General features: G+C 46.4%; 1 protein-coding gene across 1 annotated transcript in view; it reads left to right on the top strand.

Moving 5' to 3' along the window:
* The first annotated feature begins 702 nt into the window (after positions 1 to 702).
* The window catches only part of TES (testin LIM domain protein), a 67,452-nt gene continuing 42,450 nt past the window's right edge, over positions 703 to 25,704 (top strand). The window contains exon 1 of the mRNA XM_044280299.1: positions 703 to 854. Within this exon, the coding sequence (XP_044136234.1) occupies positions 828 to 854 (27 nt within the window). The 5' untranslated portion in view covers positions 703 to 827. The remainder of the gene's footprint in view (positions 855 to 25,704) is intronic.

The following is a 25,704-nucleotide window of genomic DNA, read 5'->3' as shown; positions in this document are numbered from 1 at the left end:
TCACACACCAGTGTCAGGGCTCCATAACCCTCGCACCTCTGTCACACACCAGTGTCAGGGCTCCATAACCCGCACACCTCTGTCACACTGCAGTGTCAGGGCTCTATAACCCTCGCACCTCTGTCACACACCAGTGTCAGGGCTCCATAACCCGCACACTTCTGTCACACTGCAGTGTCAGGGCTCCATAACCCGCACACCTCTGTCACACTGCAGTGTCAGGGCTCCATAACCCTCGCACCTCTGGCACACAGCAGTGTCAGGGCTCCATAACCCGCACACCTCTCTCACACTGCAGTGTCAGGGCTCCATAACCCGCACACCTCTGTCACACTGCAGTGTCAGGGCTCCATAACCCTCGCACCTCTGTCACACACCAGTGTCAGGGCTCCATAACCCGCACACCTCTGTCACACACCAGTGTCAGGGCTCCATAACCCGCACACCTCTGTCACACACCAGTGTCAGGGCTCCATAACCCTCGCACCTCTGTCACACACCAGTGTCAGGGCTCCATAACCCGCACACCTCTGTCACACTGCAGTGTCAGGGCTCTATAACCCTCGCACCTCTGTCACACACCACCGTCATGGCTCCATAACCCTCGCACCTCTGTCACCTGCTTGTGAGGAAAACTTCTCCCGCAGCAGGACTCCGCCTCCGCAAGTTACTGGTCACATGGCGATGGCGTCATCGCAGGTCCTTTATCCTACAGGCACCCAGCCCTGCGCGTCCAATGAGGCGGCGGTGAGCGGACGGTGCGGAGAGCAGAGCCGGTAACTTGTACCCAGCCGTCCATAGAGCTGACAGGGCGGAGCGGCCGGACCATGGAGCTGGAGAACAAAGTGAAGAAGGTGAGAGCGGCGGCGGCTGTGTCACTGCTGGGAGGGAACGCCGACAGTCCAGGTGTGGGACATGGGCACGACTTGCTGCAAGCCCCATTACAGATGCAGACTCTTCCGGGATTTTATATTCCTGAACTGAAATCTGCATGAAAACATGCTGAGCCTAACTACCAATAATATACTGCAGACCTTGGGAGGGACAGTCCCTACTCTGGACCCCAGTCCCTCTCTGCTCCTTAAATGTCCCTTTGTTTGATCTGAGGTAAAGTTTAGCATCATTGCATTTACTATATTGGTTCCTGTCTGTATATTACAGCCCGCCTTCTATATTATTTCATTATTTGGTGCAATTTTAGATTTTTTGAAATTTCTACGTTCAGATAATTTTTGCATTATTGTGTCAAAGAAAACCGTTAAAGTGCATAGACCTGTAGGAAGAATGGATCTTTCACATGATGTACCGGAAGTGTGACCGTCCAAAAAGTTAGGAAATGGGAAGCAGCGCTTTAGTTCACCGAGCAGACTTCATATCCACGTCCCGGAAACCGGTTCTCAGCGCCACGTGTCTGCGCTCGGGTCAGCCCTTAGGATTCCATACTAAATGCGCACACGGATCTTCCCCATTGATTTCAGTGGGGATTCTACGAGTTAATTCAACCATTGTTTCTTTCGGTGCTAAAAACCGCCCCACAGATTCCGTCTCCAGAATTCCCATAGAAAATTGGCAGGATGTAAAACTGCAGCATAAAAAGCGTTAAAGAAATAAAACCTGATTCAGATTTAGAAAAAAAAAATTCTCAGCATAAAAAATACAGTTTGAACATAACCTTAAAATTGGCGCGCAGACCCAGGGCAATGCAAACTGTAAAACCGTGGCAAAAATCCGAGGGTCTGATTAAGATTTGACGCCAAGTTCGTAGTGGCTTTTTCAAGTGTGTGCACGTGACCTATGAGACATGCATGCTATCAAAAAACGCTGAATAGTCAGGGTTTTCGGAATGCGGTTTTCACATGCGTTTCGTCTGATAAACTGGGAAGCGTCTCGGACTGCTGATAAATGTCTCGGACTATTTATTCACCTGGTACCAGCTGCACATTTGTGGGTTGTCATTGAATAGAGTCCAAGAACGACTGTAGACTAAGAGCAGGCGACGCCCCAGCCATTGTACCAGTCATATCAGCAAATATGGACGCCTTTAACCCTTTTGTTTCAGGGTGTGGTAGGTGGGACATGTGCAAACAAAACCCAAACCGTATTACTCTGACTTCTAATAGCCGTGTAGGCCGCACAAGGCATTGCTTCACACTAATCGCCACCTTTGAAGTGTTATTTCTATTTTTATAGCATCTACGTGCTCCTTTCAAGGCCAGTGTCGCAGATTTTTAACGCCGCTCGCCCAGTATGTTGCTATATAAGTGGTGCGCCAACTGATCCTGCACACATGGACAGCAGGTCGATAAGGTGCATTACGGAGGACCTGTCACCTCTCCTGACGTGTCTGGATGACTCGTGTGCTGTTCCTTCATTATTACTGCGAGAAGTTATGAATGAATTGCTAGCAGTTTTCACTGAGGCCAGGGTCACACCTGGCTGATTAGCTGCAGATTTGGTGCGGCAAATACCAGCAAAGTGGATGCACTGACTTTTCAGTCACGTGTGACCCTCAGCCTGAAGGTCCAGATGGATGTTACCAGTTGGGGGCTTGTCTCTGAACAGTCTGACACTATCCAATCAGTGCTGCCAGTGTACTGTGCAGGGACACGCCCAACTGGTTCCCATTTGGATCTTTATTGTAGCCTGCTGGTAATTCACTCATAACTGCTAGCAGGAATAATAAAGGAATGGCATAACATAGAATTATTAGTGCAAGTAGTTACTAAAACAGACAGGTGAGGTGACTACTCCTTTAAGGCTCCATTCACACGTCCGCAACGTGTTTTGCGGAGCTGCGGATCCGCAAAACACGGAAAGCGGCAATGTGGTTCCGCATTTTGCGGACCGCACATTGCCGGTACTAATAGAATATGCCTGTTCTTGTCCTCAATTGTGGACAAGAATAGGACATGTTCTATTTTTTCCGGGAACGGAATTGCGGACCCGGAAGTGCGGGTCCGCAATTCCGTGTCCGGGCAGCACATCGTGCTGCCCCATAGAATTCAATGGGTCTGCAATTCCATTCCGCAAAATGCGGAACGAAATTGCGGACGTGTGAATGGACCTTAACTGGAACCAATGTGTAAAAATGATATTTCTAATGGACAGAGATCTGTTTATGTTGGGCAAGCATTAGGGCTGATTCACACTGACTGCATCATAGTGATTTATGATCTATCTGATCCTGGGGCTATTGTTCTGTACTGACATCATATGAGCACAGTACAATAGACCCACGATAGGTACTGACTGCATCATAGTGATTTATGTCAGTTCCTATCTGATCCCGGGGCTATTGTACTGTACTGACATCATATGAGCACAGTACAATAGACCCACGATAGGTACTGACTGCATCATAGTGATTTATGTCAGTTCCTATCTGATCCTGGGGCTGTTGTTCTGTACTGACCTCATATGAGCACAGTACAATAGACCCACTATAGGTACTGACTGCATCATAGTGATTTATGTCAGTTCCTATCTGATCCTGGGGCTATTGTACAGTACTGACATCATATGAGCACAGTACAATAGACCCACTATAGGTACTGACTGCATCATAGTGATTTATGTCAGTTCCTATCTGATCCTGGGGCTATTGTTCTGTACTGACATCATATGAGCACAGTACAATAGACCCACTATAGGTACTGACTGTATCATAGTGATTTATGTCAGTTCCTATCTGATCCTGGGGCTATTGTTCTGTACTGACATCATATGAGCACAGTACAATAGACCCACTATAGGTACTGACTGCATCATAGTGATTTATGTCAGTTCCTATCTGATCCTGGGGCTATTGTTCTGTACTGACATCATATGAGCACAGTACAATAGACCCACTATAGGTACTGACTGTATCATAGTGATTTATGTCAGTTCCTATCTGATCCTGGGGCTATTGTTCTGTACTGACATCATATGAGCACAGTACAGTAGACCCACTATAGGTACTGACTGCATCATAGTGATTTATGTCAGTTCCTATCTGATCCTGGGGCTGTTGTTCTGTACTGACCTCATATGAGCACAGTACAATAGACCCACGACAGGTACTGACTGCATCATAGTGATTTATGTCAGGTCCTATCTGATCCCGGGGCTATTGTACTGTACTGACATCATATGAGCACAGTACAATAGACCCACGATAGGTACTGACTGCATCATAGTGATTTATGTCAGTTCCTATCTGATCCTGGGGCTGTTGTTCTGTACTGACATCATATGAGCACAGTACAATAGACCCACTATAGGTACTGACTGCATCATAGTGATTTATGTCAGTTCCTATCTGATCCTGGGGCTGTTGTTCTGTACTGACATCATATGAGCACAGTACAATAGACCCACTATAGGTACTGACTACATCATAGTGATTTATGTCAGTTCCTATCTGATCTGTACTGACATCATATGAGCACAGTACAATAGACCCACGATAGGTACTGACTGCATCATAGTGATTTATGTCAGTTCCTATCTGATCCTGGGGCTGTTGTTCTGTACTGACATCATATGAGCTCAGTACAATAGACCCACGATAGGTACTGACTGCATCATAGTGATTTATGTCAGTTCCTATCTGATCCTGGGGCTATTGTTCTGTACTGACATCATATGACCACAGTACAATAGACCCACGATAGGTACTGACTGCATCATAGTGATTTATGTCAGTTCCTATCTGATCCCGGGGCTATTGTACTGTACTGACATCATATGAGCTCAGTACAATAGACCCACGATAGGTACTGACTGCATCATAGTGATTTATGTCAGTTCCTATCTGATCCTGGGGCTATTGTTCTGTACTGACATCATATGAGCACAGTACAATAGACCCACTATAGGTACTGACTGCATCATAGTGATTTATGTCAGTTCCTATCTGATCCTGGGGCTGTTGTTCTGTACTGACATCATATGAGCACTGTACAATAGACCCACGATAGGTACTGACTGCATCATAGTGATTTATGTCAGTTCCTATCTGATCCTGGGGCTGTTGTTCTGTACTGACATCATATGAGCACAGTACAATAGACCCACTATAGGTACTGACTACATCATAGTGATTTATGTCAGTTCCTATCTGATCTGTACTGACATCATATGAGCACAGTACAATAGACCCACGATAGGTACTGACTGCATCATAGTGATTTATGTCAGTTCCTATCTGATCCTGGGGCTGTTGTTCTGTACTGACATCATATGAGCACAGTACAATAGACCCACGATAGGTACTGACTATCATAAATCACTCTGATGCAGTCAGTTCGGGTCAGGGGGGCTGCAGTCGGGCCAGGAGATGAAGCTGGTACATGGGCTGTGTTTTCGTGTAAATCCGCCCTTGTGAGACAGAGAGCAGCGTGATTATGTCAGCAAAACCATGTGTAAGTACATGTGACTTTACTGTCATTGTGGCAGCCAGGCAGCAGAAAAAGCCATTCTTTGTAAAGACCCCAATATATTCTCTATAATGGGAGTCCATGAACGGCTGGCATACAGCTGCATAGATTGGGCTATACAGAAGATTTAAAGGGCATCTGTCAGCAGATTTGTACCTATGACACTGGCTGATCTGTTACATGTGCAGCTGAAGGCATCTGTGTTGGCCCCATGTTCATATGTGCCCGCATTGCTGAGAAATGAGCCTCTAGGAGCAACGGGGGCGTTGGTGTTACTCCTAGAGGCTCACCTTTCTCTTTAACTGCCGCTCCCTCTGCACTTTGACAGGACCAGGCAATGTAAACGTGATCACTCCTGGCCCTGTCGATCAAAGTGGCGAGCACATGGCAGATGCAGAGAGAGCAGAGCCTCTAGGAGTAACACCAACGCCCCCGTTGCTCCTAGAGGCTCATTTGCATATATTAAACCATTATTTTTCTCAGCAATGTGGGCACATATGAACATGGAACCAACCCAGATGTCTTCAGCTGCCAAGTGCACATGTAACAGGTCAGCCAGTGTTAGGCTACTTTCACACTAGCGTTCGGCTGTCCGCTTGTGAGCTCCGTTTGAAGGGACTCACAAGCGGACCCGAACGCTTCCGTCCAGCCCTAATGCATTCTGAGTGGACGCGGATCCGCTCAGAATGCATCCGCCTGCCAGCGCTCAGCCTCCGCTCCGCTCAGCAGGCGGACACCTGAACGCTGCTTGCAGCGTTCGGGTGTCCGCCTGGCCGTGCGGAGGCGTGCGGATCCGTCCAGACTTACAATGTAAGTCAATGGGGACGGATCCGTTTGAAGATGACACACTATGGCTCAATCTTCAAACTGATCCGTCCACCATTGATTTTCAATGTAAAAGTCTGGACGGATCCGCTCAGGCTACTTTCACACTTAGAAAATTTTATACAATATAATGCAGACGGATCCGTTCTGAACGGGGCCACCGTCTGCATTATATGAACGGATCCGATCTGAACGCTGGTGTGAAAGTAGCCTTATAGGTACAGATCTGCTGACAGATGCCTGACCTGACTTACTGTCTGTATATTGGTGTGTTCACACTAGTCTCCCACGTGCTTCCTCATGAAAGGTGCAGCATTCAGTGCTGTGTACGTTCTGGGAGGCACTATGTTTCAGTGTTGTAGTGACATTAGGAAATGAAAGCGGAATGTATTGAGCATTTAACCCACCCATGACACATGAAACAGGAAATGACTATCTCCTCCTGATGTCTGGCTGATAAGTGCTGGAAGGAATGTGCTGCACGGCCCAGTGTAAGCCTTTATCCTTCAAGACGTCCTGGCCTCTGGAACCATTTCTCAGATTTCTGCCTATTTCTCTACTGACTGATGCTGACATTTTACACACTGGTCTTGGTCTGAATTGTGATGGAGTAAGATGAAATTAATTTATTAAAGGGTTCTCCTATCGTGGTGATAGATAATCAGTATGAAATTGGTGAAGGTCCGCACCCCCACTGATCAGCCATTTGAGGAAGCAGAAGCGCTTAAAGTACCTTCGGTGAGCTCTGCGGGCCCATCAGAGCTTACCAAGCACAGTGCCGTCCATTGTACAGCGGCTCAGAACGGTGCACTTGAATGGGACTGAGCTGAACCGAGGCCATGTGACCGATGAATGTCACGTCACTGACCGAGGAAGAGGCCTAAGCATTTACAGTACTGTGGCCTCTTCAAACAGCGTTTGGTGAGGGTGCCAGGAGTCGGAACCCCACCGTGGGGTTCAATGCGGGTGCAATTGCGGGCTCCAATACGGCAACGGCTGTGTGCATGAGGCCTAAAGCCTCAATCACACGTCAGTGTTTTGGTCAGTGATTTCAATCTGTGATTGTGAGCCGAAACCCAGGAGTGGAACCTCCACAGACATAAGGTATGAGGCCTCATGCGCACGGCCGTTGTGTTCCAGAATTTGTGGTCCCCAATGCACTGGGGACCACAAGCTGATGATCATTACAAGAGTTTTCCACTCTAGATATTAATAATCTATCGTTAGGGTATGTGATCAGTAACAGATGACTGGGGATCAGCTTTTTTTAGCAGCCATTTGCACCAGAAGTTAAAGGGGTTGTCCGGGTTCGGAGCTGAACCTGGACATACTCATAATTTCACCCAGGCAGCCGCCCTGACATGAGCATCGGAGCAGTTCATGCTCCGATGCTCTCCCTTGCCCTGCGCAGGATGACGCAGGGCAAGTGCTCTTATTTACTGTAACAGACTGCCGGGTGGAGGCTTCCGCCCGGTAGTGTGTTCGGTGACGTCACCGGCTCTGATGGGCGGGCTTTAGTGCCCTAGCCGTTTTACAGGCTAGGGCAGCGCTAAATCCCACCCATCAGTGCCGGTGACGTCAACGGGCTCACTGCTAGGCAGAAGCCTCCACTTGGCAGCCCCAAGAAGAGCCCGGTTCGTCACCGGAACTGCACACAATGCCTTTTCCCTGCGCGATTCAATGCAGGGCAAAGGAGAGCATCGGATCATGAACTGCCCCAATGCTCTTGTCAGGGGGGCTGCCTGGGTGAAATTCTGGGTATGTCCGGGTTCAGCTCTGAACCTGGACAACCCCTTTAAATAGTGGATGGAGCCAGGAGCTGAGCTGAAGTACACCAGCACAGCCGCTACACAATGGGCAGGGCCTACTTCTTCCAGCTCCCTCCACTGTTTAGATTCTGGCCCCAGATGTGTCGGACCCCCCACTGATTTGATATTGATATATTTTCTAGTATAGATATATTTATATTTTGATATTTGAATAGTGGAAAAACCCCTTTAAAGGGAGTCTGTCAGTAGTTTTTGACCATGCTAAACTGCTGACATCAGTATATAGGGGATGGGGGACAAGCACAGGTTAACGTGTACAAGATCTGCACAAATTTCTATGCAGATTTCTGTGCCCAAAGCCACAATTTCTAATAGTGGTTTTTGGTGTGAATTTGATGCAGTTTTGCTGCATATCTCACCATTCATCACAAAAGTGAAATCCAGGAGCTATGGGTATTTTCACACTTGCGTTTTTGTTTTCCGGTATTGAGTTCCGCCACAGGGGCTCAATACCGGAAAAAAATGATCAGTTTTATCCTAATGCATTCTGAATGGAGAGCATTCTGTTCAGTATGCATCAGTTCAGACCCTCTTACGTTTTTTGGCCGGAGAAAATACCGCAGCATGCTGCAGTTTTCTCTCCCGCCAAAAGTCCTGAACACTTGCCGGAATACCGGATCCAGCATTAATGCCGGATCCGGCCCAAGTGTTACAGCATACGCAGACCTTTAAAAATAAGAATATAAATACCGGATCCAGTTTTCCGGATGACAACCGGAAAGATGGATCCGGTATTGCAATGCATTTGTGAGACTGATCCGCATCCATATCCGTCTCACAAATGCATCCGTTTGCATCCGGATTGCCATTTGCGACGGACCTGCCTGTCGGAATCCTCTGCCGCAAGTGTGAAAGTACCCCAAGTTTGGCACAGAAAAAAGTGATTGAACTTGCATGCAAAACCGTCAGTTTTTCCTTGAACAGCTTCTGACACGGTCCGTATTGCTCGAGTGAAAGAGGCCTTAAGTGTATCGGAGGGAGAGCATCCGATACACCGTGATCTGTGCGGTGAGCTGCTCTGAGTGACAGCTGTAGTGGTCTCCAGGTTGGGGGCTGCAGCTATCGCTCAGGGAAGGTTTGTGAAGCAGAGAACGCTTCATAGTGAAGCTTTTTCTCCTGGACACTTGCAGGAGCAGAGCCTGGCAGAATAAAACAGGATATTCACACTACTTTCCTGGTAAAAGGCCCACATAAGGTATGTTTGTACTGCTTCTCCTAGCCTCTGCCTCTCACCAGTTTACTATGGTCAAAACTGCTGACAGGTTCCATATAAAGGGGTTGTCCCACTGCTGGGACCTGCACCTATATCGAGAACGAAGCCCTGAAAGCGGTGAAGGGCGCACTGTGCATGTGTAGCCGTCCTCCGTTCTTTTCTATAGAGTGCTGGCTTGGCCATTTCCATTGGGCCCATGGAAGTGAATGGGAGCGGTGGCCGGTCATGCGCGGTATGCTCCTATTCACTTCTATGGGGAGCGCGCTTGGTGGTGGCCGGACTGGAGTCTTCCAGCTACCAGTTTTGGGGCTCCGTTCCCGCTATAGGTGCGGGTCCCAGCGGTGGCAATCCACACCTATAAGACAATGGGGGCATATCCCAGCGATATGCCCCCATTGTCTGAGATGACACAACCCCTTTAAGATCTTATAATAGATGTTATTATGATATAATAACTCTGTTGGCCATGTAAAATCATAGAGGAAAAAAGACAATTCAGCAGCACGCTGCAAATCGGATAAAGTACGACAATACCATAGTCGTAGCCTAGGCATTATAATTTTTGTGACTATGGCATTGTTGTACTTTATCTGATTTGCAGGGTGCTGCTGCATTGTCTTTTTTCCTCTAGGTCTTTGCCATGGCAGCGTGCACCTGCGCACTGGGAGGTGCTGACTAACCCCCTTTTTTTCTTTTTTGCACACGTAAAATCCTAAAAAGTCTCAAAGTTTTGCACAAAAATGATGTGGCATAATGTGTGCCTTTTTGTTGGCAGTGTTCTGGCGCAGAGGGAATGATATTAGTTCACTGTCCTGATGGGATTTATACAGTCTCGTCCTGTTGCTGCTTTTACCCATGAATCCAGTATGTGCGGCAGGAATTCCTGCTTTCTAAATTGGATGATGTAAATCAAGTTAAGTGCAGCTTTCAGATGGAGACTATGAAAGCACCGAGCGGCTCTGGATATCATATTAGAAAGTGGATGTACCCTGTATCCCAGGACCCTCGGCCCTTGACTTTCTATTATTTTTAGACTTTCCTAGTTGTGGTGTTTTTTGTGTGTGTGTGTGTTTACACAGCTCATTCTATGAATATTACATTTGACCTATTTAGTAGATTGTGTTTGTGTAGGACCATTGTAACCCCTTGGTGTGGCCGCGATCGGCTGCTCTCTGCAGTTTTTTATCCTTCTACCTGAACACACGATGACATAAAACTGACAGCCCATGTATGAGCCAGTGTTTTACGGAGAATACCGTATGAAGTGTGATAATATGGTGCCATATGAAGGCTTTATATGGCAGCACACTTTGGCCTCTTGCACACAAACCTTGTGCATCGGTTCCGTACATTGGGGACCGCAATTTGCAGTCCCCAATGCACAGCAACATCCATGTGGCGGCCAGGACAAATTGAGACCCATTCAACTTGAATGGGTCCGTGATGCGTCCGCACCACAAAAAAGTGCGAAGGCATGGACACTCCGTAGTGCTTCCGTGGGGTTCTGATCCGTGATTGCGGACCTATTCAAGTGAATGGGTCCACATCCATGATGCGGAGTGCACATGGGCCGGTGTCCGTGTATTGCGGACCACAATACGTCCATGGGCACACAACGTTCGTGTGCAAGAGGCCATAGTGGGAGTTTTACTAAGACTGGAGTTTTATGCCAGTCTTACTCAGAAGTCTATTAGAGTAAGATGCAATAAATTGTTTAAAAGGCGCACACACCTCCTTAATAAATTTGGTACCTCTTTGGCCTGTCCGTGTGTCACCAACTGAAACCTATGGCAGCTATGAGATGGAATGAATTTCAATGAATGAATCTGACGTACCAGAAGGGGATGAGGACTCCTCCGTAAGTATTTGGAATAGTTGAGTGACTGAATAGCTCAAAGTTGGTACATTTTGGGCACAGAAATGGTGTGTTCCAAAATGTACAACTTATTTTTTTTTGCGTTAAAAAATAAATAAATAAATTCCCCATTAGTATCTGTGCCTTTATAGAACGGGCCCATAGGTGCTCCATTTGTCTCCATGTGCATGAGACCTAATAAAAAAAAAAAATATATTGATAAAAGGTAAGTTTCTACTGTCACTTTTTCAAAGGGTTATCCCACAAAAAGCATGTATTGCCTATCCATAAGTTAGGTGATTTAAATGTTGGATAGCTGGAAGTCCAACCACTGGGTCCCTCAGAGACCCGGAGAATGTAGAGTCCATGAGTTCCCTGTTTGGATGGAGCGGTAGAAAGGTGGACTGACATCTGCTCTATCACTAGCAAGGGCCAAAGTGCTGCCTTTGTCAGTGAAGGGAATGCATCGGTGGGCTGACGTGCACGCTACCGGTCCATTCATAGAGAGAATTATCAAGACTGGCGTACCCATACACCAGTCCATGATCTCCCTGCGCTGGCACGAGAATGCGCCTAATTTAGGTGCATCTCTGCCTGGTCATGCGCCAGAAGCTGAAGTCAGCCAGGGCCTGGAGCCGACTTCAGCTATAACTTGCCACTTTCTAGCGAAAGTTAAAGTAAATCCGGCATGCCACCTGCAGCCCGCCCCCCTTTCGTGACACCTTGGGAAAAGTGTAGAGAAGCCTAATTATGGCACTCGTATTTGGCATGCACCATTATTTGTGACGTTTATATGCTGTGGAGTCAACTCTTTGCTAAATGTCTCTCATTCTGTTCATGGAATTGCTGTAGGTCCTAGTGGTCAGACTGCCAGTGATCAAACCTTTATCACTTGGCCTGTAGGTAGGTAATACTTTTTCAAGGGATAACCTCTAAACTGGGGGTCCAACCTCTGGGATCCTATGATCCCGCAAACTGCATGCGCTCTGCCACTCCATTCATTCTCTGTGGGACCAGCAGAAATTGCTGAGCACTGTACTCTACTATCCCTTGCAGTCCCATAGACCATTAAAGGTGTTGTCCAGGTTCAGAGCTGAACCCGGACATATCCCCATTTTCACCCTTCCAGCCCCCCTGATATAAGCATCGGAGCATTTCATGCTCTACCTTGCCCTGCTCTGGAGGGCAAGGGCTTTTTTGTTTGTTTCCGTCTAGCAGTGTTGCCAGTGATGTCACCTGCACTGATGGGCGGGCTTTAGCGCTGCCCTAGCCATTTTACAGGCTTGGGCAGCAATAAAGCCCGCCCATTACTGCCGATGACGTGACCAGGCTCATTGCTGGGCGGAAGCCTCCTTTTAGCTTACCCATGGCGATCCTGGTACATCACCGGATCTTCAGAATAAGCCCTTTCCTGCGCGATTCAGCACAGGGCAAAGAAAAGCATCGGGGAAAAGCTCGGAACCCGGACATCCCTTTTAATGGAGCAGCATGTGGATAGGCGATAACTTGCAAAGTTGGAATATCCCCTTTAAGATGAATGTAAATGTAAAATTTGCAGATAATATGAAAAGTACTTGTGGTGGGAGATCAGCTCCAGCTTCCATAAATGGGAATATCCATTCTGTCTTGGCTACAAAATCTTTTTCCGTTAGTCTTGCGTATCTGTGGTAGTTCTGAATTGTGCATATTGTTTATGGACGTGTGGTCTGATTGATGACCTTTCTTGTACAGATTATTACGCCAGCCCCAAATCTTCTAGATGTGAAACAAATGTAAATCAAGTCACCCAGGCCAAATGCTGGCACGCTTAGAAATGTACTCCCCCTGATGGGATGTCTGCATGTGAAGGTCTAACGTTTAAAAAGTGTAAACTAAATGGGAACACTAATTTTACCCTGACTACCATTTATAGCAAAGGTCCCCAATAAATGTCACTTTATTTGCCAGTTAAGGGTACTTTCACACTTGCGGCACAGGATTCCAGCAGGCAATCCGGATGCAAACTGATGGTATTTTTCAGACTGTGGCTACTTTCACACTTGCGGCAGGACGGATCCGGCAGGCTGGTCTCCCTGTCGGATAACGTCCTTCCGCTGTTTTGCCGTATCACCGGACCGCCGCTCCGTCCCCATTGACTATAATGGGGATGGGGCGGCGCTCCGGCGCAGTACGGCAGTGCACGGCGAAAGGCCGCCGGACTAAAAGTCCTGCATGTCCGACTTTTTAGTCCGGCGGTCTCTGACCGCGAACTGCCGTACTGCGCCGGAGCGCCGCCCCCGTCCCCATTATAGTCAATTGGGACGGAGCGGCGGAACGGCAAAACAGCAGAAGGACGGATCCGACAGGGAGACCAGTCTGCCGGATCCGTCCTGCCGCAAGTGTGAAAGTAGCCTTATCCGGATGCGGATCTGTCTGACAAATGCATTGAAATACCAGATCAGTCTCTCCGATGTCATCCGGAAAAACTGATACGATATTTTTTTTTCTTTCACAGATTTAAAGATCTGCGCATGCGCGGCCCGGAAGAACGGATACATCAATGCGGCAATTTTAATGCTGAATCCGGCACTAATACGTTTCTTTGGAAATTAATGCCGGATCTGGCATTCCAGCAAGTGGCCGGAGAGAAATATACAGCATGCTGCGGTATTTTCTCCGGCCCAAAAATGTAAGAGGGACTGAACTGAATACATCCTGAACGGATTGCTCTCCATTCAGAATGCATTAGGATAAAACTGATCAGTTTTTTTCCGGTATTGAGCCCCTGTGATGGAACTCAATACCGGAAAAGAAAAACCCTGTCGATAGGATGTGACTTCAGGAGGTGTCACTACTTGTCTGACTGCTGGGAACACCTTTAACTGCCCAATAAAAAAAACATTAAAATTGGAAAAATCCTCACTTAGGCTGAACGCTGATGTGAACGAAGCCTTTCTGTTCTGCTCTGTTTAGGAGCAGAACGTAAGGGACTGAGAAGGCACATAAGCGAGCCGAACGGAGCCTAAGGACACCATAAACTATAATGGGGTCCGTTATGTTTCAGCTCAGAACATGATTTTGAAGTCCTGCACGCACAACTTATGTCTCCGCTCCAAAATCGTCTTCTGAGCGGAAACATAACGGACCCCATTATAGTCTATGGGGTCCTTAGGCTCTGTTCGGCTCACTTATGTGCCTTCTCAGTCCTTTCCGTTCTGCTCCTAAACAGAGCAGGAGAACAGAAAGGCTGAACGGTGATGTGAATGAAGCCTAAGTCACTTTTTTTATTTTATTTTAAATCCTCACTTTGTCCCATGTACCTAAAATTTAAAGGAGTTCTCTGGCCTTTTAATATTGATGACCTATCCTCAGGATAAGTTATCAATATCAGATCGTCCGGGTCCGACACCCCCACTGATCAGACTATGCGCTCAGTGTGCATGTGTTGTCTCCCGTCTCTCTTCCTGTTCACTGCTGATGTCTATAGCCACAGACTGCAGCAGCGAACAGGAAGAGAGAAGGGAGACTGCACTATGCTGCGTGCGCCGTCTCCTCATACAGCTGATACTGATGACCTATCCTGAGGAACAATAGTAAAAGTCCAGAAAACCCCTTTAACCACTTCAGCCCCGCTAGGTGAAACCCCCTTCATGACCAGAGCACTTTTTACACTTCGGCACTACACTACTTTCACCGTTTATCGCTCGGTCATGCAACTTACCACCCAAATGAATTTTACCTCCTTTTCTTCTCACTAATAAAGCTTTCATTTGGTGGTATTTCATTGCTGCTGGCATTTTTACTTTTTTTGTTATTAATCAAAATGTAACGATTTTTTTGCAAAAAAATGACATTTTTCACTTTCAGCTGTAAAATTTTGCAAAAAAACGACATCCATATATAAATTTTTCGCCAAATTTATTGTTCTACATGTCTTTGATATAAAAAAAATGTTTGGGCAAAAAAAAAAATGGTTTGGGTAAAAGTTATAGCATTTACAAACTATGGTACAAAAATGTGAATTTCCGCTTTTTGAAACAGCTCTGACTTTCTGAGCACCTGTCATGTTTCCTGAGGTTCTACAATGCCCAAACAGTAGAAAAACCCCACAAATGACCCCATTTCGGAAAGTAGACACCCTAAGGTATTCGCTGATGGGCATAGTGAGTTCATAGAACTTTTTATTTTTTGTCACAAGTTAGTGGAAAATGATGATGATTTTATTTTTTTTATTTTTTCTTACAAAGTCTCATATTCCACTAACTTGCGACAAAAAATAAAAAATTCTAGGAACTCACCATGCCCCTCACAGAATACCTTGGGGTGTCTTCTTTCCAAAATGGGGTCACTTGTGGGGTAGTTATACTGCCCTGGCAATTTAGGGGCCCAAATGTGTGAGAAGAACTTTGCAATCAAAATGTGTAAAAAATGACCGGTGAAATCCAAATGGTGCACTTTGGAATATGTGCCCCTTTGCCCACCTTGGCAGCAAAAAAGTGTGACACATCTGGTATCGCCGTACTCAGGAGAAGTTGGGGAATGTGTTTTGGGGTGTCATTTTACATATACCCATGCTGGGTGAGAAAAATATCTTGGTCAAATGCCAACTTTGTATAAAAAAATGGGAAAAGTTGTCTTTTGCCAAGATATTTCTCTCACCCAGCATGGGTATATGTAAAATGACACCCCAAATCACATTCCCCAACTTCTCCTGAGTACGGCGATACTAGATGTGTGACACTTTTTTGATGCCAAGGTGGGCAAAGGGGCACATATTCCAAAGTGCACCTTTCGGATTTCACCGGTCATTTTTTACAGATTTTGATTGCAAAGTACTTCTCACACATATGGGCCCCTAAATTGCCAGGGCAGTATAACTACGCCACAAGTGACCCCATTTTGGAAAGAAGACACCCCAAGGTATTCCGTGAGGGGCATGGCGAGTTCCTAGAATTTTTTATTTTTTGTCACAAGTTAGCGGAAAATGATGATTTTTTTTTTCTCTTTTTTCCTTACAAAGTCTCATATTCCACTAACTTGCGACAAAAAATAAAAAATTCTAGGAACTCGCCATGCCCCTCACGGAATACCTTGGGGTGTCTTCTTTCCAAAATGGGGTCACTTGTGGCGTAGTTATACTGCCCTGGCAATTTAGGGGCCCATATGTGTGAGAAGTACTTTGCAATCAAAATCTGTAAAAAATGACCGGTGAAATCCGAAAGGTGCACTTTGGAATATGTGCCCCTTTGCCCACCTTGGCATCAAAAAAGTGTCACACATCTGGTATCGCCGTACTCAGGAGAAGTTGGGTAATGTGATTTGGGGTGTCATTTTACATATACCCATGCTGGGTGAGAGAAATATCTTGGCAAAAGACAACTTTTCCCATTTTTTTATACAAAGTTGGCATTTGACCAAGATATTTTTCTCACCCAGCATGGGTATATGTAAAATGACACCCCAAAACACATTGCCCAACTTCTCCTGAGTACGGCGATACCAGATGTGTCACACTTTTTTGCTGCCAAGGTGGGCAAAGGGGCACATATTCCAAAGTGCACCTTTCGGATTTTGCAGGGCATTTTTTACACATTTTGATTGCAAAGTTCTTCTCACACATTTGGGCCCCTAAATTGCCAGGGCAGTATAACTACCCCACAAGTGACCCCATTTTGGAAAGAAGACACCCCAAGGTATTCCGTGAGGGGCATGGCGAGTTCCTAGAATTTTTTATTTTTTGTCGCAAGTTAGTGGAATATGAGACTTTGTAAGGAAAAAAGAAAAAAAAAGAAAAATCATCATTTTCCGCTAAATTGTGACAAAAAATAAAAAATTCTAGGAACTCGCCGTGCCCCCCACGGAATACCTTGGGGTGTCTTCTTTCCAAAATGGGGTCACTTGTGGCGTAGTTATACTGCCCTGGCAATTTAGGGGCCCAAATGTGTAAGAAGTACCTTGCAATCAAAATGTGTAAAAAATGGCCTGCGAAATCCGAAAGGTGCCCCTTTGCCCACCTTGGCTGCAAAAAAGTGTCACACATGTGGCATCGCCGTACTCAGGAGAAGTTGGGGAATGTGTTTTGGGGGGTCATTTTACATATACCCATGCTGGGTGAGAGAAATATCTTGGCAAAAGACAACTTTTCCCATTTTTTTATACAAAGTTGGCATTTGACCAAGATATTTTTCTCACCCAGCATGGGTATATGTAAAATGACACCCCAAAACACATTCCCCAACTTCTCCTGAGTACGGCGATACCACATGTGTCACACTTTTTTGCAGCCTAGATGCGCAAAGGGGCCCAAATTCCTTTTAGGAGGGCATTTTTAGACATTTGGATCCCAGACTTCTTCTCACACTTTCGGGCCCCTAAAAAGCCAGGGCAGTATAAATACCCCACATGTGACCCCACTTTGGATAGAAGACACCCCAAGGTATTCAATGAGGGGCATGGCGAGTTCCTAGAATTTTTATTTTTTTGCATAAGTTAGCGGATATTGATTTTTTTTTGTTTTTTTTCTCACAAAGTCTCACTTTCCGCTAACTTAGGACAAAAATTTCAATCTTTCATGGACTCAATATGCCCCTCACGGAATACCTTGGGGTGTCTTCTTTCCGAAATGGGGTCACATGTGGGGTATTTATACTGCCCTGGCTTTTTAGGGGCCCTAAAGCGTGAGAAGAAGTCTGGAATATAAATGTCAAAAAATGTTTACGCATTTGGATTCCGTGAGGGGTATGGTGCGTCCATGGGAGATTTTATTTTTTGACACAAGTTAGTGGAATATGAGACTTTGTAAGAAAAAACAAAAACAAACAAAAAATTTCCGCTAACTTGTGCCAAAAAAAATGTCTGAATGGAGCCTTACCCGGGGGGGGTGATCAATGACAGGGGGGTGATCAATGACAGGGGGGTGATCACCCATATAGACTCCCTGATCACCCCCCTGTCATTGATCACCCCCCCTGTAAGGCTCCATTCAGACATCCGCATGATTTTTTACGGATCCATGGATACATGGATCGGATCCACAGAACGCATGCGGACGTCTGAATGGAGCCTTACAGGGGGGTTATCAATGACAGGGGGTGATCAGGGTAATCAGGGTGATCACCCCCCTGTCACTGATCACCCCCCCTGTAAGGCTCCATTCAGACATCCGCATGATTTTTTACGGATCCATGGATACATGGATCGGATCCACAGAACGCATGCGGACGTCTGAATGGAGCCTTACAGGGGGGTTATCAATGACAGGGGGTGATCAGGGTGATCACCCCCCTGTCACTGATCACCCCCCCTGTAAGGCTCCATTCAGACATCCGCATGATTTTTTACGGATCCATGGATACATGGATCGGATCCACAGAACGCATGCGGACGTCTGAATGGAGCCTTACAGGGGGGTTATCAATGACAGGGGGTGATCAGGGTGATCACCCCCCCCTGTCACTGATCACCCCCCCCTGTAAGGCTCCATTCAGACGTCCGCATGATTTTTACGGATCCATGGATACATGGATCGGATCCACAGAACGCATGCGGACGTCTGAATGGAGCCTTACAGGGGGGTTATCAATGACAGGGGGTGATCAGGGTGATCACCCCCCTGTCACTGATCACCCCCCTGTCACTGATCACCCCCCCTGTAAGGCTCCATTCAGACATCCGCATGATTTTTTACGGATCCATGGATACATGGATCGGATCCACAGAACGCATGCGGACGTCTGAATGGAGCCTTACAGGGGGGTTATCAATGACAGGGGGTGATCAGGGTAATCAGGGTGATCACCCCCCCTGTAAGGCTCCATTCAGACATCCACATGATTTTTTACGGATCCATGGATACATGGATCGGATCCACAGAACGCATTCAGACGTCTGAATGGAGCCTTACAGGGGGGTTATCAATGACAGGGGGTGATCAGGGTGATCACCCCGGGCCGCTCCAAAATGACGTCAGAGCGCCCCATGCGCATGGCTGACGTGATCCATGCGATCACGTCACTCTGAAGTGCCCCGGGAGCCGCACGGACAGTAAGTATACTGCTCCCCCGCTCCCCACTACACTTTACCATGGCAAACAGGACTTTAGCGTCCCGGCAGCCATGGTAACTATTCAGAAAAAGCTAAACGTCGGATCCGGTAATGCCCCGAAACAACGTTTATCTTAAGGCTGGATCCGGATTAATGCCTTTCAATGGGCGTTAATTCCGGATCCGGCCTTGTGGCAAGTGTTCAGGATTTTTGACCGGAGCAAAAAAAACGTTCCGGTCCTGAACTGAAGACATCCTGATGCATCCTGAACGGATTTCTCTCCATTCAGAATGCATTAGGATAAAACTGATCAGGATTCTTCCGGCATAGAGCCCCAACGACGGAACTCTATGCCGGAAAAGAACAACGCAAGTGTGAAAGAGCCCTAAGCAGTGACATGCTGCTTGTATTTTAACCACCTCCGGACCGCCTAACGCAGATTTTCGGTCCGGAGGTGGCAGCCCTGCGCAGAGTCACACATATATGCGTCATCTCGCGAGGGCCGGGATTTCCTGTGAACGCGCGCGCACACAGGCGCGCTCGCGCACAGGAACGGAAGGTAAGCGAGTGGATCTCCAGCCTGCCAGCGGCGATCGCTCGCTGGCAGGCTGGAGATCCGAATTTTTTAACCCCTAACAGGTATATTAGACGCTGTTTTGATAACAGCGTCTAATATACCTCCTACCTGGTCCTCTGGTGGTCCCTTTTGTTAGGATCGACCACCAGAGGACACAGGTAGGTCAGTAAAGTCGCACCAAACACTACACTACACTACACCCCCCCCCCCCCCCGTCACTTATTAACCCTTTATGAACCCCTGATCACCCATGATCACCCCATATAAACTCCCTGATCACCCCCCTGTCATTGATCACCCCCCTGTCAGGCTCCGTTCAGACGTCCGTATAATTTTTACGGATCCACGGATACATGGATCGGATCCGCAAAACACATGCGGACGTCTGAATGGAGCCTTACAGGGGGGTGATCAATGACAGGCGGGTGATCACCCATATACACTCCCTGATCACCCCCTGTCATTGATCACCCCCCTGTAAGGCTCCATTCAGACGTCCGCATGATTTTTACGGATCCATGGATACATGGATCGGATCCGCAAAACACATGCGGACGTCTGAATGGAGCCTTACAGGGGGGGTGATCACCCTGATCACCCCCTGTCATTGATAACCCCCCTGTAAGGCTCCATTCAGACGTCCGCATGTGTTTTGCGGATCCTATCCATGTATCCGTAAAAATCATACGGACGTCTGAATGGAGCCTTACAGGGGGGGTGATCACCCTGATCACCCCCTGTCATTGATAACCCCCCTGTAAGGCTCCATTCAGACGTCCGCATGTGTTTTGCGGATCCGATCCATGTATCCATGGATCCGTAAAAATCATACGGACATCTGAATGGAGCCTTACAGGGGGGGGTGATCAGTGACAGGGGGGTGATCACCCTGATCACCCCCTGTCATTGATAACCCCCCTGTAAGGCTCCATTCAGACGTCCGCATGTGTTTTGCGGATCCGATCCATGGATCCGTAAAAATTATACGGACGTCTGAATGGAGCCTTACCAGGGGGGTGATCAATGACAGGGGGGTGATCCGGGAGTCTATATGGGTGATCACCCCCCTGTCATTGATCACCCCCCTGTAAGGCTCCATTCAGACATTTTTTTGGCCCAAGTTAGCGGAAATATAAAAAAAAAATTTGTTTGTTTTTTCTTACTAAGTCTCATATTCCACTAACTTGTGTCAAAAAATAAAATCTCACATGAACTCACCATACCCCTCACGGAATCCAAATGCGTAAACATTTTTAGACATTTATATTCCAGACTTCTTCTCACGCTTTAGGGCCCCTAAAAAGCCAGGGCAGTATAAATACCCCACATGTGACCCCATTTCGGAAAGAAGACACCCCAAGGTATTCGCTGAGGGGCATATTGAGTCCATGAAAGATTGAAATTTTTGTCCTAAGTTAGCGGAAAGTGAGACTTTGTGAGAAAAAAACAAAAAAAATCAATATCCGCTAACTTATGCAAAAAAAAAAAAAATTCTAGGAACTCGCCAGGCCCCTCATTGAATACCTTGGGGTGTCTTCTTTCCAAAGTGGGGTCACATGTGGGGTATTTATACTGCCCTGGCTTTTTAGGGGCCCGAAAGTGTGAGAAGAAGTCTGGGATCCAAATGTCTAAAAATGCCCTCCTAAAAGGAATTTGGGCCCCTTTGCGCATCTAAGCTGCAAAAAAGTGTCACACATCTGGTATCGCCGTACTCGGGAGAAGTTGGGCAATGTGTTTTGGGGTGTCATTTTACATATACCCATGCTGGGTGAGAAAAATATCTTGGTCAAATGCCAACTTTGTATAAAAAAATGGGAAAAGTTATCTTTTGCCAAGATATTTCTCTCACCCAGCATGGTTATATGTAAAATGACACCCCAAAACACATTCCCCAACTTCTCCTGAGTACGGCGATACCACATGTGTGACACTTTTTTGCAGCCAAGGTGGGCAAAGGGGCACATATTCCAAAGTGCACCTTTCGGATTTCGCAGGCCATTTTTTACAGATTTTGATTGCAAGGTACTTCTTACACATTTGGGCCCCTAAATTGCCAGGGCAGTATAACTACGCCACAAGTGACCCCATTTTGGAAAGAAGACACCCCAAGGTATTCCGTGAGGGGCACGGCGAGTGCCTAGAATTTTTAATTTTTTGTCACAAGTTAGCGGAAAATGATGATTTTTCTTTTTTTTTCTTTTTTCCTTACAAAGTCTCATATTCCACTAACTTGCGACAAAAAATAAAAAATTCTAGGAACTCGCCGTGCCCCTCACGGAATACCTTGGGGTGTCTTCTTTCCAAAATGGGGTCACTTGTGGCGTAGTTATACTGCCCTGGCAATTTAGGGGCCCAAATGTGTAAGAAGTACCTTGCAATCAAAATGTGTAAAAAATGGCCTGCGAAATCCGAAAGGTGCACTTTGGAATATGTGCCCCTTTGCCCACCTTGGCTGCAAAAAAGTGTCACACATCTGGTATCGCCGTACTCAGGAGAAGTTGGGGAATGTGTTTTGGGGTGTCATTTTACATATACCCATGCTGGGTGAGAAAAATATCTTGGTCAAATGCCAACTTTGTATAAAAAAAATTGGAAAAGTTGTCTTTTGCCAAGATATTTCTCTCACCCAGCATGGGTATATGTAAAATGACACCCCAAAACACATTCCCCAACTTCTCCTGAGTACGGCGATACCAGATGTGTGACACTTTTTTGCCGCCTAGGTGGGCAAAGGGGCACATATTCCAAAGTGCACCTTTCGGATTTCACCGGTCATTTTTTACACATTTCGATTGCAAAGTTCTTCTCGCACATTTGGGCCCCTAAATTGCCAGGGCAGTATAACTACCCCACAAGTGACCCCATTTTGGAAAGAAGACACCCCAAGGTATTCCGTGAGGGGCATGGCGAGTTCCTAGAATTTTTTATTTTTTGTCGCAAGTTAGTGGAATATGAGACTTTGTAAGAAAAAAATAAAAAATCATCATCATTTTCCGCTAACTTGTGACAAAAAATAAAAAGTTCTATGAACTCACTATGCCCATCAGCGAATACCTTAGGATGTCTACTTTCCGAAATGGGGTCATTTGTGGGGTTTTTCTACTGTCTGGGCATTGTAGAACCTCAGGAATCATGACAGGTGCTCAGAAAGTCAGAGCTGCTTCAAAAAGCGGAAATTCACATTTTTGTATACGCTATAACTTTTACCCAAACCATTTTTTTTTGCCCAAACATTTTTTTTTTTATCAAAGACATGTAGAACTATAAATTTAGCGAAAAATATATATATGGATGTCGTTTTTTTTGCTAAATTTTACAGCTGAAAGTGAAAAATGTCATTTTTTTGCAAAAAAATCGTTACATTTCGATTAATAACAAAAAAAGTAAAAATGTCAGCAGCAATAAAATACCACCAAATGAAAGCTCTATTAGTGAGAAGAAAAGGAGGTAAAATTCATTTGGGTGGTAAGTTGCATGACCGAGCGATAAACGGTGAAAGTAGTGTAGTGCCGAAGTGTAAAAAGTGCTCTGGTCATGAAGGGGGTTTCAGCTAGCGGGGCTGAAGTGGTTAACAGTTGTATGCCACTTTTTTTTTTTTTTTTTTTTTTTTTTTTTTTTGAGGAGTTGCAGTTTCCCTAGGAAATATTTTGATGTACATATAGTTTAGCATTAAATTTATATTGCCTGCAAAATCTAGAAGCTTGGGGTGAAAAATGGGATTCTTTTATTGAACAGAAAGGCAGTGGGTCATGGAAAGAATGTGGGAAGGGAAGAACTGGAGCCCAGAAGGCATCCATTTTATGACTGAAGAGAGAGGACAGGGTCAAGGAGAAAAGTTATGGCGCCCGAAGCAAGCTTCAGTATGAAAGGTTAACAGAGAGGAGGCATGGCGGAGGACCACAATATACTTCACTACTGCGCCAGAGCTGAGGTGGGGGGAGCCGAATTGTTGGGCAGTGTGTTCCTTAGGAGTACTCTTCCCAAGCTTTATTTTATCTGCTGTCAGCCTGAGCTGAAGGGAGAAGTTTCAGAGAGAAAAAGCTGCTACTAATTAGGGGATAAGAGATCAGTGGGGCTCCAACCACTGGGACCCCCACAAATTACGAGAATGGTGGCCCCATGCCCCCTGCAGCCTCCCTGAAGTGAAAGAAGCACCCGTTTCCACATGAGTGCGGCTGCTCCATTAATTTCTATGGGAATTCCGTGGATAAGGGGGCTGCAGGGGGTAAGAGTCCCCTGTTCTCATGATTCAGGTTGAATCCTCCAATCTAATAGTTATCCCCCATCCTATGGATAGGTTGACACAACTGGAATACCATACCCCTTTAATTTTATACAATCAGAATATGCCTTTATATCCTAACCAAAGGATAGGGAATAACTTAGATCAGTGTGGGTCTTTCAACTGGGACCCCCATAGATCACGAGAACAGGGGCCCTGTTACCTGTGGAGCCCCCTGAAATGAATGGAGCAGCCGGTTGGGCTTACCCGTGGGTGCTCCATTCATTTCTATGGAAGTTCCACCCATGGGACCCTAGTGCTGCACACAGCGGGTTTCTTCCAGCTGATTTTCGCCATATTTGCAGTATCTCAGCAGTTCCCCATTATAAGCAATGCCGGAATGTAGAGATCCAGCATTCTGTTCCCTGCTGGAACAGTCTGCTGGAGCGCTAGTTCTAGTGGGAAACTAGCCTTAACTTAAAACACTAGCAGCAAGAGTAAATTATGCTAAAATAACAAGAAATCGTTCTTACTGTTTTTCTCCGCGGCCTCTTCCTGTGCACCAGTCCTCCCCGCCAGTGTTTTTTTTTTTTTTTTGGGTGCAGCAGTGATGGCTTGTACACACTACGTCTCCACTGCAGCCAGTTACTGGCCTCAGCAGTCTCATCCTTTATACTGTTGAGGCCAGTGATGTCCTGTGCACACCTGGCCATCATACAGTCAATCACAGCTACAGCCAGGAAGATTACATAATTACTGCAGGGCTGGAACACTATGCTGGAAGTGACAGGGGGAGAAAAGGGGCGAGTATGACTTCTTTTGTTATTTTTAAACAAAATAATAGTATATAATGATGATAATAATGGCGGTTGGGTCCATAGCCACTGGATTTAAGCTATTAGACCTCCTGGCCTTTATGTCTGCGATCGGTGATAATGCTGATCACAGGCATTTAAAGGGACACTGACAGGCCGAATAAGCATAATTAGCTGTATATATGTATGCGCAGGTCTTCTATTGTGTAATAAAAACATATAGTTTTAACCCCTGTCTACCTTATGAATACTGTAAAATGATGTTTTATAACCTGATAGAATTGCTCGTCTTTCTGCCCAAGGGGCGGCATTTCAGCTTTACTTCTGCCCAGGCAGCCTCCCCCCAACCGCCGTTCTGAAGCGCCGCCCAGCTCATCAATATTCACTTCGCTGGGCAGCTTCTGCTGTCCCCTACGTTCCGAGATCCGGCGCATGCGCCTGGCACCCTCACTGGCTGGGATCACATCGCGCCTGCGTCCCCTCTGCTTTGAGACCGCTTCAGCCTCTGCGTTCTGCGCCTCCCAGCGAAGGGAATATTGATGAGCTGGGCGGCGCTTCAGAACGGCGGTTGGGGGGAGGCTGCCCGGGCAGAAGTAAAGCTGAAACGCCGCCCCTTGGGCAGAAAGACTAGCAATTCTATCAGGTTATAAAACATCATTTTACAGTATTCATAAGGTGGACAGGGTTTTTTATTACACAATAGAAGAGCTGTGCATACATATATACAGCTAATTATGCTTATTCAGCCTGTAAGTGTCCCTTTAATCTCTCGAATGCCATGGTTTTTGTGCATCTGAAAGCGCAATAAAACAAACACTGCACGCTGTGATTGGGGGAGCTCTGAGGCTCCAATGCCTTTTTACAGGTGTATTCCAATGTAAGCATGCACATGGCATCACTCCAGTGTAATATACCGAATCTTCTAT

This window comes from Bufo gargarizans, chromosome 2 (assembly GCF_014858855.1).
Source record: "Bufo gargarizans isolate SCDJY-AF-19 chromosome 2, ASM1485885v1, whole genome shotgun sequence".
NCBI lineage: Eukaryota > Metazoa > Chordata > Amphibia > Anura > Bufonidae > Bufo > Bufo gargarizans.
Note: the sequence above shows the minus strand (reverse complement) of the source record. Positions and strands in the feature narration are given on the sequence as shown.